This window comes from Drosophila busckii, chromosome 3L (assembly GCF_011750605.1).
Source record: "Drosophila busckii strain San Diego stock center, stock number 13000-0081.31 chromosome 3L, ASM1175060v1, whole genome shotgun sequence".
Classification (NCBI taxonomy): domain Eukaryota; kingdom Metazoa; phylum Arthropoda; class Insecta; order Diptera; family Drosophilidae; genus Drosophila; species Drosophila busckii.
Genome location: NC_046606.1, coordinates 8,933,584 through 8,948,358, shown reverse-complemented (window position 1 = coordinate 8,948,358; position 14,775 = coordinate 8,933,584). Strand labels below are relative to the sequence as shown.

At 42.4% G+C, this 14,775-nt stretch overlaps 3 protein-coding genes across 8 annotated transcripts; 1 reads left to right on the top strand and 2 right to left on the bottom strand.

Annotated features, from left to right (window-relative positions):
• Nucleotides 1-91: 91 nt before the first annotated feature.
• On the bottom strand, nt 92-1,946 carry LOC108599599 (regulator of chromosome condensation). Of its 2 annotated transcripts, none has more exons than XM_017986551.1 (3): nt 1,794-1,946; nt 979-1,682; nt 92-915 (listed from the first exon to the last, which is right to left on the bottom strand). In XM_017986551.1, exons 2-3 carry the CDS (start codon nt 1,637-1,639, stop codon nt 110-112), a joined length of 1,467 nt encoding a protein of 488 aa, XP_017842040.1. In that variant the 5' UTR covers nt 1,640-1,682; nt 1,794-1,946; the 3' UTR covers nt 92-109. The 2 variants fall into 2 exon arrangements, with proteins under 2 accessions (XP_017842040.1, XP_017842041.1); XM_017986552.1 differs by having other exon boundaries at nt 979-1,644.
• A 70-nt stretch (nt 1,947-2,016) lies between these two features.
• LOC108599600 lies at nt 2,017-3,423 on the top strand. The gene is made up of 3 exons (XM_017986553.1): nt 2,017-2,512; nt 2,567-3,273; nt 3,334-3,423. The coding sequence occupies exons 1-3, from the start codon at nt 2,089-2,091 to the stop codon at nt 3,388-3,390; spliced, it is 1,188 nt and encodes a 395-aa protein (XP_017842042.1). The 5' UTR covers nt 2,017-2,088; the 3' UTR covers nt 3,391-3,423.
• A 55-nt stretch (nt 3,424-3,478) lies between these two features.
• Nucleotides 3,479-14,725, bottom strand: LOC108599595 (brain-specific angiogenesis inhibitor 1-associated protein 2). 5 transcript variants are annotated; one of them, XM_017986542.2, is made up of 10 exons: nt 14,415-14,725; nt 9,202-9,277; nt 9,038-9,121; nt 8,902-8,963; nt 8,626-8,823; nt 8,492-8,557; nt 8,194-8,406; nt 7,197-8,111; nt 7,006-7,139; nt 3,738-5,720 (listed from the first exon to the last, which is right to left on the bottom strand). In XM_017986542.2, the coding sequence occupies exons 1-10, from the start codon at nt 14,457-14,459 to the stop codon at nt 4,346-4,348; spliced, it is 3,168 nt and encodes a 1,055-aa protein (XP_017842031.1). In that variant the 5' UTR covers nt 14,460-14,725; the 3' UTR covers nt 3,738-4,345. The 5 variants fall into 5 exon arrangements, 4 of the variants coding, with proteins under 4 accessions (XP_017842033.1, XP_017842031.1, XP_017842030.1 ...); XR_001915151.1 differs by having other exon boundaries at nt 3,754-3,830; nt 3,918-4,028; nt 7,006-8,111; XM_017986544.2 differs by having other exon boundaries at nt 3,479-3,830; nt 7,006-8,111.
• Nucleotides 14,726-14,775: the final 50 nt, after the last annotated feature.

Sequence of the window (14,775 nt, the reverse complement as noted above, 5' to 3'; positions counted from 1 at the left end):
CGTTCTAAAACAAATATTTAAATAAACATATTGATTCAGTTCAATTTAGAAAAGGTTGCGCTTATACGCAAATGAAAAAATAAACAAAACGTTGCGAAAAATTTGCAATCTACTTTTTAGTCTTCTTGGCGCCACGTTTGCTGGCAGTTTTCTTGGGAGCGCTTGTTGATTGTCCTGCTTCGTCCTGTTTCTCCTGCTGCTCATCTGATTTCTTCTTCTTCTTTTCAGCAACTGCAGGCTCTGGCTCGGGGTCTGCCTCGCTAGCCTCTGCTTCGCTTGTCTCTGCCTGTGGCACATTCTCCTTTTCCTCCTCTTGTTCCTCTTGCTCATCCGACTCGACCAGAAACACACTGTGCTGTCCACCACCAGATGCCAAAAGCATGCGCTTATTCTGTGTGTTCTTGCTGCTAACCAGAGCCGGTTCCAGCTCATCATCGCCATCGCCTACGCCCAGCTGATTGTTCGAACCAAAGCCCCAAGAGTACAGCTTGCCATCGGTAGTTATGGCATACGAACAGGCCTCTCCGCAGCCCACGAATGCGGTCTTGCCACTGAGCGGCTTTATAGGTGTTAGCTTGGATACAATCTCTGTAACCGAGCCCACACCAAGTCGCCCATATTCTGGACGGCCCACAGCAAAGCAAGTCTGCTCATTGTCCAACACAATCGTATGATGCTGACCGCCAGCGATTTGTTTCACGTTTGTCAATTCCGTCTTAATGGGTATAAGCACGCGCTCAGTTTCCTTAGCGTGAGCCAGTTGCTTATAGTTGTTCAGGCCCACAGCCCAAATGACCTGAGTCTGCGATTCGCGCAAAAATGTGCAGTAGTTTGTAGCCCAGATAGCCTCAAAGGGCTTGGCGCGGTTGATAAATACTTGATCCGGTCGCAGCAAGTCACGCTTACCCCGACGACCTAGAAAAAATGCAGAGCAAAAAATTAGCAACTACCTGAGACACAAAACTTAAAATTTCTTACCCTCGCCGCCGACTGAGCGCTCAGATATGCGACCCAGCTGTCCTTGCTCGGCGCACCCCACAGTAAATACTTTGCCTACTGTTGTGAGTATGACCAAATGATCAGCACCAGAGGCTATGCTACAGCACGGTGTGTTAGCGAGTAGATTTATGGGTGTGCGCTTATTGCCATCGATGGTGAGTCCCATATTGCCATGTGAGTCACGGAACGAACCCCAAGCAAAAACGCGGCCATCTTCCAGCAAGCAAGCCGAATGCGAATCGCCCGCCGAAACGCAAAGCGCTTTGCCGGGCAAATCGATTAGGCCCGGTGTGGCTTCACTGCCTTCCTCACTGGTATCGCGACCTAGTGCGCCCTCGTCATTGCAGCCAAAAGAGTAGATGTGGCCATTTTTTGTTAGCACTAAACAATGCATGCCGCCGGCACACACATCTACAGGATTGGGAATGCTCTCTACAAGAGCAGGACGCTTGCGCTCCAAAATGTCTTCACCCAAGCCCAGCTGCCCTGTATCTCCTGTACCACAGACTAGCACGTTGCCAATGACTTCGCGTCGTTTGGGCAGCTCCAGATGATAGGCGATGCGCGGACGCTTTGCTTTAGTGGGCTGCACATCCTCGCCGTCGTTATTGTTGTTTGTGAGTGCTTTGCGGCGTGACATTATTGCTGTGTCGTTTCAAATAACACAATTTTATTCAATTAAACTAAAAGAAATCACCAAATAAACACATATACGTATATGTATATGTATATGTATGTAAGGTTAGGTATATATATAATAAGGCAACGGCAGCTGCAGCTGCAGTGTTACTTACATTAGAGTTGTAAATTTAGTGGCCTTGGCAGTTTGTGGTGTAGCTGCTGCAATGGTTTCCGGATGAGTGAAACCTTGGATAGCCAAAGATCGTGGTGGTTGCTTGCAATTTCGGTAGCTTGGAAAAAACGCGGGAATGAAAAGATTACCTACTTCGATATTATATCGATAAATCAAAACAATTGCTCAATTGAAAAGCAAACGGAAATAGTAGGACCATTTTAAGGCAGACGGTCACACTTTAAATTATATCAGCTGTTAATTGTGTTTATATATTGGATTTCTTTAATTAAAATATGGTTCTAAAAATTACTGATCTGAACGATGATTGTATTGCCTGCATCCTCAAGCAAGTGCCGCAGGATAGCCACTTGAGCTTTTCACAAACATGTAAACGCTTTCGGAAAATTTATTTAGACTATGCGGCAGTGCTATACAAAAGTCTGGATTTGAGAAATACCACTGAAACTAATTTTAAAGCAGAAATGTTTTTACTTAGCCAAGTTTATAAGCATGTAAAGTGTCTGTTTGTGAATTTAAGCAGAAAAAAGGCAGATGAACAAGCTTTGGAACAAATCACAAAAATTCTGCCAAATATGCCTCGACTAGAAAATCTTATATTGAGCACAAGAGAAGATGAGCCCAGCACCACATTTGCATGTCTTTGTGATATACTGATTAAACTGCCAAGGATAAAAGGGATACTAACACTAGAAGACAGTTAAGCAGCTTAATTCATTTTTTATACAGCCATTAACCTAATTACAATTCTAGATTGCATCGTGAGTGGCTTGTATCACTTTCGGCAATACAATGACTTCCTGACAGAAGTAAACGAAAGCCGAGGGCCGCTTATTGAGTTCCACGATAACGGCACCAAGTTGCGTGTGCTAACATTTGGTGACAACTCGCTTCACAAACTTTACAGCAACGCTGTACGTTACTTAGGTAGCGTCAAGGAGCTCAATATACATATGACAACAAAAGCAACGGAGTATGCACCACTTGCTCAAGTGCCACAGCTCAAGGAATTAAGAATCTCTTCTGCAGTGGATAACGATAATGGCAGCCTCATGCCGTTAATCTCTGCAATACATGCCAATCATTCACAGCAGTTAATAAGTCTGTCCATAATTGGGCCAAGACTAAACTATGAAGAGACGAAACTGATAGCGAGCATGAAAGCTTTAGTACACTTGGAATGCGACTACAAGGAGTCACGTTGCTTAGAATTGTTAACTGAATTAACACACATAAAAGGGCTCTTCCTTGATGTAACTACAAATGAGAAGCAGATATTTGATGAGCTTGTCCTAAACCTATTGCAGCATTGTCGCAATTTGTGTGTGTTTGATGTAAGCTCAATACAATTAAGCGGCCGTTTTCTCAACGAAGCTTACCAATTGCTAAAAGCAATACGGGATCCGAGTAAACAAAAACCATTAAGGTTTTTTTATAGCAATGGAGTATTTGAAGACACTGTAAGTAGTTTACCTCGAAATCTTTTCAAAGTAATTTATTAATTTGACTTTTTTTTAAAGGCAATGGATTACAGAGACTATGTGATTCCACGTTTTATATCAAGGAATGAATTATGATTCTGTTAGTACTACCACTAAGCATACTTAGTGGTACTACGTTAATTACTACGTAAATCAAACAACAGGCAACACATTTTTTTTATTATTTATAATTAAAACGTCAGATAGATTGAATTTACATTGCGATCTTTAACACATAGTATATATAGTTTTAACAATGAATACAGCTTAATGACTACCAAGAATCCTGTGCCCTGTTCAGGCATATGTATGTATGTATATATTTGTATGATAAATACAATTTAAAAAATGTTCGCTTAAGCAATGTACGCGTTTTGTTGCAGCTGAAGTTTTTGTGTTTATATAGATTTTAGCTTTATAATAAAAACTCCACCTTGCGCTGTCGTTGCTACTTGTTGACGCTGCGATAAATCATGGGCGCTGAGCGATCATTAGTCTGTGTGTGCCGCAACTTAATAGTGGCAAATTGAGAGGCGCTGCAAAATATATTTTTAAGCAAACTCAACGTGTAGTTTATAGACAAATTGGACAAGTTGGGGGTAAAAAGTTGAACTAGCACTTACTTAAGCTTAGAGGGGGAAATAATACAAAGTTGGTTGGGATTTTTATATTATTATTTGTGTGGCTGACAGTAGTAGTAGTCTATGGAATAGTTACGATAAATACCGCGCCTGCTGCAAATATAAATTGGGGTTCATTAGGCATATAAAGTATTATTTAACAAGCTGCTTTAAGCTTACAACTAAAGATGCATATAAGGTAATGTACTATAGCTTAGAGCTGTGTGTCATAGCAGGCACCAAAAGAGGTGAGCTCATAGCTATTAGCTTTTGTATGTGTGTTTAAGTGTATGTGTGTGCGTAAGTTGTGCTTATGCTTTGGACAAAGTTGAGCTAGAGAAAAGCTACAGTTGCAGCGCCTCAGCGCATTTTCTTCTCCAGGTAAGAAAAAGGCGAAACTGCTCAGGCGACAAGAAGAAAATGCAAGCAGCTCACTTAAGCTTGGCGCTTGGACTCTGTTGCTGCTCCTGATCCCAGAAATCATACCAAGGCCCATAGCTCTTATTGCCCACATGCGACTTTAGGTTGCGCTCCAAGGTAGCGCTACTGTTCATGTTGTTGTTGTTGTTGCTGCTGCTGCTGTGGTTGTGGTTATTGTTGCTGCTGGAGGACGACTTGAGCAGACGCGTGCGCGGCAATATGGTGGCAGTGGGTGCTCCAGTATTGGCATTGGTATTGCGTGTCAGCGTGCTCTCCTGCTCCTGCTTGGCGCTGGACTTTTTCAGCGTATTCGTGGCTGTTGTGGATGTGGACGAGCGGAATGTGTGAAACTCCATTTGCTGTTGCTGATGCTGACGACGGTGCTTATCATCCTTGCGCACCAGATGATCGTTGATTACTATGCAATCATAGGGATCCGAGCTAGTGGACTTCAGCTCCGCCTCCGACTCATCCTCGCTGGTATAGTACTGCTTCAGTATGTCCTTGCGCTTGAGCGTCTTCATTACCGCATGCTGAGCATGCTGACCGCCTCCATCATGTTGCATATCATCGAAAAAGTTGTTGACATCGCTTAGCTTGAGCGTGCCATGATCATCGCTCTCTCCCTCATCTGTGGAGTGTGGAAAGTGTTTCTGTTGCTGCTGCTGCGATGGCTTCGAGCGACTCAGTGTCTGGGATTTGCTGGAGGCGGACAGCTGCTTGTCTAGCTTGCGATGTGAGTAATCCGTTTGCAGCTGCTGCTGGGACTGTCCACGTCGCATTGTGCTCAAGCGTTCGCTCTCCGACGGCTGCTCTATGTCAATCTCTATGGTCTTCATGATCTTCATGCGCGACTTGGGCGTGTAGCTGCTGCGCTGTTGCTGCTGCTGTTGCTGCTGCTGTTGCTGCTGCTGTTGTTGTTGTTGTGGCGGCATCGCTGGACTTATGCCATAAATATTCTCATCCTCAGTGCTGGTTATGCTGTCCTTGCGCACTTGCTTCTCCTGCGAGGAGCTGCTGTTGTGCGACTTGGTCAATGTGCCATTGCGATCTTCATCGGAGCGCGGCTCATCACGCAGCTCAGGCGCTGCAACCAGATCCCGATGCTGCCAAAGCGACATGCCCGCCAGTATATCCTCGCTGCGTCCGCCGCCAAATTTCCAGAAGGACTTGGTGCGCTTCAGACCTGCACTCGAAGCCTGCAGTATTTCATCGTCCGAGGCTATCAGATCATAGCGCATCTTGCCGGCGCCGCCATTGCTCAGCCTATGCAGACTCTTGTCGTCGATCTGGCTGTCCACGCTGCTGCGAAAGTTGCGACTCAGCGTCCAGGAGGCCACATCCCGTGGCACCGTATGCGTATGGCTGTTTGAATCAGCGCGCCGACTTATTTTTTTTACATTTTGTGAGCAATTTGTGAATTTTGGGTGCATTGGGTTGGTTAACACAAAGGAAACGGCGATAATTTTAAGTGATGGTAAACATGAAATCAAAAGAAGAACAAACATAGCGTAACAAACATAAATGAAAATACGTTCAAGCAATAAATAAAGTCCATAAAGCGTTTAAATTATTGGTAAATGGGGTGCAAAAGTTAGTGACAATTTTCGCAATGGTGGGTGACATGATATTAACTTAATTGCAAGCATACTGGTTGTTGTTGTTGCTATTATAATACACATACATATAATAATAATACTAACTAATAACACTGTTTATGTTTTTCTGCCTCACAGCTCTTTACATTTTTTTGCTGGCACAGACAGTGATGTTTAGTCGCCAACAGTGCAAACAGAACTGACCTGCAAATGGCCTCGTCTGCTGCCTTAACTTCCAGCCTCTCGCACATGCGAATTGATCTTCGCTCAAATGCTTAGAGCATCGTCGCCTTGTTCCTGAGAGAGCGCTTAGTATGTCTGGGGCTAAGCAAAAAGGCGGCGATGCTCTAAGCGTTTGAGCGAAGAACAGTTCACAGCTAGGAAATGAGGCAGTAACTCAGGCAGTTGGAGAGTCCTTGTTTGCTGCCTACCTTCCAGCCTCCCGCACATGTATGCTACTCTTCGCGCAGAAGCTGGGGAGAGCTGCTCTTGTCTTTCGTTCGCTTGCGCTCTACTGCAGCTAAACAAGAGCGTCGTCGCCTTGTTGCTGAGAGAGCGTTCTCTATGGTTGGGGTGGGCACTCTCTTTGATGCTCGTCGCTCAAATGCTTAGAGTATTGCCGCCTTTTTACTTAGAGAGCAATGCAATCAATTCACATTTGTGGGAGGCTGGGAGTTAAGGCAGCAAGTAAGGTCACTTGGTTAGACTGTTGCCGACTAAATATCACTGCCTGTGCCAGAAAAATATTGAATAAGAATTAAGGAAATTCAAAGAATTCTCTTGTTTCAATTAGTTTCTATTTAAGCTTCACTCATTATTATTTGAACTAAACATAGTTAATTAATAAACCTTTCAAAACTTTTAGCTAAAATGTCAATTTTTGATTGAGCCTTCATTACTATTTACATACTTATTCATTATTGATCTATCTGTTTTTATTTTTTATAAAATTCTCCAGCAGACTTTCTAACTAAAATGCAAGCTATATTAATCAAGCTTATAAATAAGCGAACAACAACAACAACAACAACAACTAGAAGCTTAGCAGTTAATAATGTGATAATCATATTTACCGTATGGGCACACGCTGTGTGGCTTGCTCCTCGTCGGAGTAATCAACCTCTGGCTGTGGCGGTGGCTCATTGGCAAAGCCGCTGTCATTGCTGCTGTGCAGCGAAGTCTTGGCAGCCGCCGATTTGTTGTTGCTCTGCAGAAAGAGTGAGAGTGAGAGAGACAGGTAGAGAGATTGTACGGATTGTTTTACCTGAGCGCCATTGAGCAGCTTTTGCTTGCGTCGCTCCACAGCGGCGGGCACGCCATTGGTGGCGCAGAAGCTCTGGGAGCTGTTCAACATGCGGCTGCTCTGCTGGCTCTGAGCGCCGTTGGGCACAGGTGCGGGCAGTGTGGGTGGTGGACCCGGACGTGGATTGGATGTGGCGCCGTTGCCGGCGCGATATTTCTTCTGCTGCTTGAGCGTGTCGCCAAACATGCGCGTGGGCGAGGAGGACTCCTCGGTGCTGTGATTGCGGCGTCTGCGATAGTTGGCCTCGCAGTCGAGCAGCTCCAGCTGCGTTTCGTATTGCTGATGCTGCTGCTCGTGGTAGCTGCGCAGTCCAGCGATGCCGCCATTGCGCTCATAGCTCATGTGCATGTTCTCGTAGCGACGTCCGGCGGACATGGGCGCCAGCTCCAGGCCATCCGAATTGGTGTAGGCCACAGGGAACCAGCCAAAGTGCTGCGTGCGCAGATTCTCGCCAAACTGCCAGCCCTTGGCCTTGGCGCCCACCAGCGCAAGGCGATCGCCCTCCTCAAAGCTCAGCTGATTCTCGCCCGAGGGCATGTAAGCGTATAGAGCCTTGACCAGTGGACGCTGATCGCCGCGCTGATCGTTGGCTTGCTGCTCGTCCAGCTGCAGTGGCTCCTCAACGATCTTGTGCTTGTGCCCAGACATGGGTCCGGCGCCAATCAGAGCCAAATTAAAATCGGACTTGGCGCGTGGCAATGAGTTCTGCGCATAGTGCGTGGAACCGCCGGAGCCGCCGCCATTGAGACTCTCACGCTCATGCAATGTGCGCATATCGCCGTAGGGCGCATCGATGCTGCGTGACTTTTTCAGCAGAGCGCCATTGCCCTGACCCTGACCCTGGCCGGCCTCATCAGCTGCGTCTTTGATGCGCTCCTGTTGGTGGTTGGCATAGAGCTTGTTAGCCATGTTAATGTTAACAAAGTTGTTAGCCACTCGAAGCTCGAGGCATACTTACCAGGCGACGTGTATTGCTGTTGCCGCCACTGCTGTAGCCACTCTCGTATGCAGCCGGCGGTATAATCTCACGCGAAGCGGCAATCTCCTGCCAATTTTCCAAATTATTATCAATTACTGTTTTGCCGGTGGTATGATAGGCCATCCAATGCTTGGCGATCGAGCACTGACGCTCCAGAACGAAGCCATAGCGACGACGCTCCTGTGTGAGAGCCTGAGAGCCCAGCGGACAAACAAAACATAAAACAAAAAGTTAAGTGAGTGCCAGCAGAAACAAATGACTTAGGCAACAAACTTACGTTCTTGTAGCTCTGATCGCAGAACACATCAAGTTTTTTCTTCTGATCCTCCAGCAACTGCAGACTCTGTTTCGAAACAAATTATAAATAAATATTTTCAAGTTATTTCTTTTTTCTTTGTGTTTGTGGCTTACTCTGAGCTCTTTTTCGGTATTTTCGGGCGTGGCCTTTTTCTTGCGCTGCTTCTTCATTGTGGAGACGGCTTTCTGGTAACTCTCCATGCGCACCTTATGCTGTTGCATAAACTTCTTTTGCTCATGCTGCACCACCTTGGTGTCCTTCTCCAAGTTTGTCTCCAATGGCACCAACAGATCCACGTAGAAAGCTTTCAGCTAAACAAAGAATAAATAAATATATATATTGTATTTGGAATTGGATATTGAGCATTAAAATGCAATGAGGCCACTTACAATATTCATCTGTTGCTCCTGTATATCCTTGTTAACATTTACAACGCTCATTAAAGCTGAACCTGCAAAGAGTAAAAGCATTGATTACGCTCTCTCTTTGTTTTATGTGTTTTTTTTATTGTTGCTGGGGTCTTACCAATATCGCCCGTTCCGCTTTGTTGGGCATTCATTGCAATCTTGGCCAATGCTTCATTGAATAGACGTGAGGCAGTTGCAGCACCTGTGCCACAAATAGCATTACAAATTAGTTAACTGTATTTGATGTATGTTACATGTGTGTGTGTGTGTGTGTTAGCTTACCATGCAACGCCTTTAGATAACTTTTGCCTGCTGCAATCAGCTGTCTGGCGCCCGGATTGAATCTATCCAGTATGTTCTGCAATTAAACAAGTATTTAATATAATTAATAAGCAGCGCTTAAGTACTGAGCAAATTTCTTTAATTTCATTACAACTTTCAACGCTCGCCATAATGATTGCTGCCACAGCTTGGCTGCGGGTTGTAAAAGTTTATTATGCAAGTCTCACACAATGTTATTGTGGTCAGCAGCCAGAGACATCAGCAACATGTTCAGACAGAGAGACAAACATCATTAGTTCCGCGTTAGACAGCATGCGGCGTTTGGTTTGCTAACTGCACCTGCACATTTGCCTAGGCCTTAATGGTGAATGGCCAAACATGCACAGCAGCTTAATGGAAGCAGCATATTAATCTGTTAAAACCATTAAAATACTTGTCCTCTGGCTGCGCCCATGTTGCCAAACCAAAAAGTTTATAACCAAAGCAATTAAGCTGCTTAGCTAACGAGGCGCATTAAAAATGTAAAGCAAAAAGTGCAAAGCGAAAGTAAAACGCAGCAGCAAAACTTCTAACTGTTAATTGACAAGCTGCGCTCTCACGCGCAATTGCTCTCAGCTGCTTTCGTATATAGCGCGCTCGCTCGCACGCGCTCTCTCCTTAAATTGCGCATATAAATTTGGCAGAGCGCAAACAAATAATTGAGAGAGCGACTGCGCAGCCGACTTACTGCATGTGAATATTAAATCATAAATCAAAGCTAGAAACTGCAATTAATTACAAATGAAATGACAATTTATGATTCATAAAGCAGCGTTAACTGCATTTGCATACAATGGAGCTTGTAATGTTGTTAACTTAAATATTATTTAGCGCTGACGTTAGCTGCTTAGTCAGCGCTGCAAAAGGGAGTCAGAGTTTTGAATTCAAATGACATCAGCTACAAAAACAAAAACAAGTCCTGGGGTCTACTTTAAAAATAAAACAATAGCGCACCACACAGCTGGAATTTGAAAATGTGCACAAAGCTTTAGATTGTTCTCGCTTCGACAACATTCTCCAAAATTCAAAAGTTCATTAGACAAAACGGAATGTGTGGCTTTTGCTATTGAAAATATAATTAATTAATATACGCTTGATTATTGAACAAATATATGAATTTCCGCCTGACACAAGCGCTTGGCACTCAGCCAGCACAACTAAAATACAATTAGCAGTCAACTGTCAAAAATTTTGGCTTAAAAAGTTTTTACTTTAAACAGAAAAACAAAAAAAGCAAAACAATGTCAGTTGCTGTCCATAGCAAAGACTCTATTTAAGCCGTCAAATATTTACGACTTTTTGTAGCAGAGTTAACTTTTTTGTTTTTATTTGACTCACAAGCAAATTTATTAGCTGCAAGTGTAGCCATCAAGGCGTGGGAAATGCACGCAAACACCAATTTGCTCTCGCTCTCTCTCTCTCTCTCTATCTCTCTCTATTGCTGTCTCGCCCACTTGAAGTGTAACTGAGAGCTTAGCGTCAAGTCATCAAGGTCGTTTGAGGTTTTATCACAGCTAAGCCGACTGTTTACTTTTATGATTTAATTCAAGTGCTTTTTTTTTATATCGCATGTGAATGAGATATATATAAATGTCTGTATATACTACAAACCGCCACCGTTTGCTTAATTTACATACAGCTTTTGGGTTTTTTATTTAATTAATGCGAGTGCGTGACAAGTGCTCTCTTTGTAGACTAACCCTGAATTTGTCCAAGTCACAAAACAACAAAATAACTTAGGAGTGTAGGTAATTTAAGCCAAGTGTCTAGATACACACAACTTTAGATATAGCATAGATATATTTAGAAACTCTGCATACATATATATTTATTAATAAAGTTGGCTGGAAATTAGAGCAGGTCAATTGCATAAATTAGTTCAACGAGCGTTCATTTCATAATTTATTTCAGCTGTGCTTTATTTTATTCATAGAAACTACTTTTATAACACATTTAATAAATTATAGTAATTAACTACACTCGAATTTTAGTGCAAGCTAAAAAGCTGACATATAAAAAATATGTTTTATAATCAAAAACTAAATCACGAAAGACCAAAATTCCAAAAGTTCATTTATTCGTTAAGCTTAGTTCGATTGATCTTATTCTAAATGATATAATAAAATTTTATGGCTATAGCTAGAGATCTATGAAGTAGCTTGGCTTGCTTTAGGAATATTACACTCATACGTCATTACAAATATATTCTTGTGAATTGACACAGTTATGTTAATTAACTCTAATGATAATCATAATAATATAATTTTTATAGACTCAGTTCAGCTACCTTGAAAATATTATTATAAAAAAGCCCAGAGTAAATTACGTAATTACCAATCAGCTTACAATGCAATTAAACGAAAATGATTGAGTAATGCAATAATAAACGAACAGCGCCTTTGATATGGTATTTAAAAATTAATTTAAAATACAATTTAAAATGCAGCCTAGCTAAATGTAAGCTTGACAATAGTTTCAATTAACAAATTCCCGCAACACCCAACGCCCACCCATCGTTAACGCTGACGCAAGCAGCGCTCTCATTATATCGCAGCTGTAATAATCTTTGGCCAGCGTTTAACCCAAAATAAATTGAGGCAGTAACCTGGTGGTGGTGGTGGTGGTGCCCTGGGTTGGCTCTAATCGCCGCTTAACATAAATCGCCCCACAAGTGAGCGCACTTGTAATTTTTTTAATTAAAAAACTAAAATAGCAAAAGCGAAAAAGTGGACGAAAACAACGGGCCAAGCAATTTGTAAGCGCTTTTCCCATGCCCAACGAGCTTAGGCTTTAAGTTTTGTGGGCACAGTCAGGCCATAATTTAGCGACGCCAGCGACGACACACCCACCAAACAGACGAAGGCATGCCAGAATGCAACACCAAACGAACAGCAACAACAACAACAGCAAGTCACAATTATGCCAATTAGAAAATGAAAACTTGCAAAAAAAAGCAAACAGCAACATGGGCAAGCAAACAAAGTCGACACGCAACAGGTAAAGCAACAACAGCAACAACAAACAAGCGTCGAGTCAAATTGTTGACAAAACTCAAGCGAAGGCGTCAAGGCGCAACCAGCCAACAAGACCCTTCCCCTTTGTCTAGAGATGTGCGCAAAGTGCGTGAAAAATGTTTCAAATTGCGTGACTTGCCCAGCTCAATGCTTTGCTGCTTGTAGGGCTTCAGCCCAGCCCTTCCCCCGCCTCCTCTTCAGCCCACTCACTCATACCCCACGGCGTACGTTGACCCAATTCCAGCATTCATGCTATCTTCTCTAATGCAGCAGCAGCAGCCTTATAAATGCCTCAGTCTTTCTCCCTCTCACTGCTCTGTCTCTCTCTCTTACAACAGTTGCCTGTCTAACCCCTTGAGCATTAGACAGCGTCAACAACATAGACACCGGCTACATGGACTTTGGCTTTTTGTCAGCATTGGCATCGGCGTCAGCGTCAGCGTCTTGGTCGTCCCACTTCTGTGTGCTTTGGGCCAAGCTGCTCTTGAGTGGCTTCGCCTTCACCTCACCCAAGCAAGAAACCCCGTTGGCAATTAGACAAATCAGCCAAATCACAGCCTTGGTTATTTATTTGTTTTCTTTGCTTTGCTTTTCCGTTGGCCACCTGGATGCCAATTCTAAGCCGAAGAGGCTTGCAAGCAATTTATGCCTGCTGTATACGCCATAAATTCAAAATAAGCATTTAAAACATTAAAATAATTTTATATTCTGTGTTTTTTCTAAATGAATAAAATAAATATAAATAACAAATAAGTTGACTGCTACATTAAATTGATTGACATCAAATAAATCACGTTAATTTCTTTTCTAGAATAGCTCAACCTTCACTTTGCTGCGAAGATTCATTTTGATTAGAAAATTGGTCTATTGCTGTCACTAATTTAATATGTTTATTTAAACCAGCTCTAGAAACATGTTTAGCAAAAACAATACAAACTAATTTAGCCAGCGTTTGCTAAATAAATTTGAGTTGGCAGTAGAATTCTCAAGCCATAAAAATATCTAACTGGCAAGCAATTAATTAGCAAGCATATGCAATACTATATATAATGCTATTATTTATGCTTTTGCATAATAAATCAAATCAGTTGGCTACAATTGTCAGTTGAGCGCATTAATCACTGTTTATTAAATATTATTATAGAGTTGAGGAAGTCTTTTCGTTGAAAAAAATGCATGCAGCAAACGAGTTTGTTTCCTGAGTCTTTCGTTACAATTTGTCACAATAATTAAATAAAAAAAAATCATTGTGAAATAAACAATAAAAGTCAAACTAAAAAATGCAAATGCTGTTCAAGTCAAGCAAGCTCAACCAAGTGCAAGGAAGCGGTGCCAAAAATATAAAAAAAAAATGCCAAGCAGAAAAACTTAAATTTCCGCAATTTTCAAGCAGAAAACCGCAACAACAACAGCTGCTAGTTGCAAAGTTGTGAAAACTTAGAGTTACATAATGAAATAGATGCGCGAAATGTGCAACGCCCGTAGAGAGACGCCACACCAAGCAGCGCCATACAAAATTTGTGGCAGATGCCACAACAAAAAAAAAACGCTGAACAAAACAAAAACTTGCCAAACTCACAACACTTGTGTGTGCCACACTGTGTGGCACAAAGGCACAATTGAACTTGTTTGTGCTGTGGCCAAAAACAATAAACAAGAAATATTTTGCTGTTGTTTTTTTGGTTGCTTTTGTGGCAAGTCTTTGGCATGTCGTGACCAAATTTGAACAGCTACCGAAATTCACTTTCAAATATGTCGCCAGACATTGAGCTGCCTGCTTAAACGGGAAATATATCTTACTTCAAAATATTTTTATCTCGTTTTTTAGGATTAAATGCGTGCGTTCATAAATTGTTAAAGCGACAAGCCAAACATGTAATTGTTTAACACTTGCCTGAGATCATTAAAGGTATTTAGAAAATCTTGTTGTGGCCTTCAAGCAATTGCGCACATTAATTATATGATTTTGTTTATAATTTTTATGCTTAGGCTGCATTTAAAAACGAATTTATTACCGCCCAGCAATTTGCACTTTGCGTGGTGCCATAAAAAACTCATTTAAATGTTTCTTTTTATTGCCTGGCTGAGCTACTCGAAACTAGTGCAAAGCAGAGCGCAAAGACAAAGGCAAAAGAAAGGTAAAAGAGATGTATAACTTACCCTATAAACGCCGTCGACAAGTTTTGTAATTTCTTCGGCCTCCATTGTTTTGAGCGTTTTGTGAATTCAAATGGCGTTTGAGTACGTATTGAAATTAGATTATCAATTGCTCAAGAGGCGGAGTGGGTTGGGGGTTGGCGACTACTGTAAGATCACGCCGTACGCAATAAATTCACTTTCAACTGCAGCGCCTGGCGGCAGTTGGCGACTGCACTCGATTTTCACTTTCTAAACTGGCGCACACACACCAATCCAAATATGAATACAAAATACACATGCACTGCTTCTCTCATATGCGTTGCTGCTGCTGCTGGCCGACGTTGAACCTCGATGGCTGCGTTTTATTTATTTTTCTTTCAAG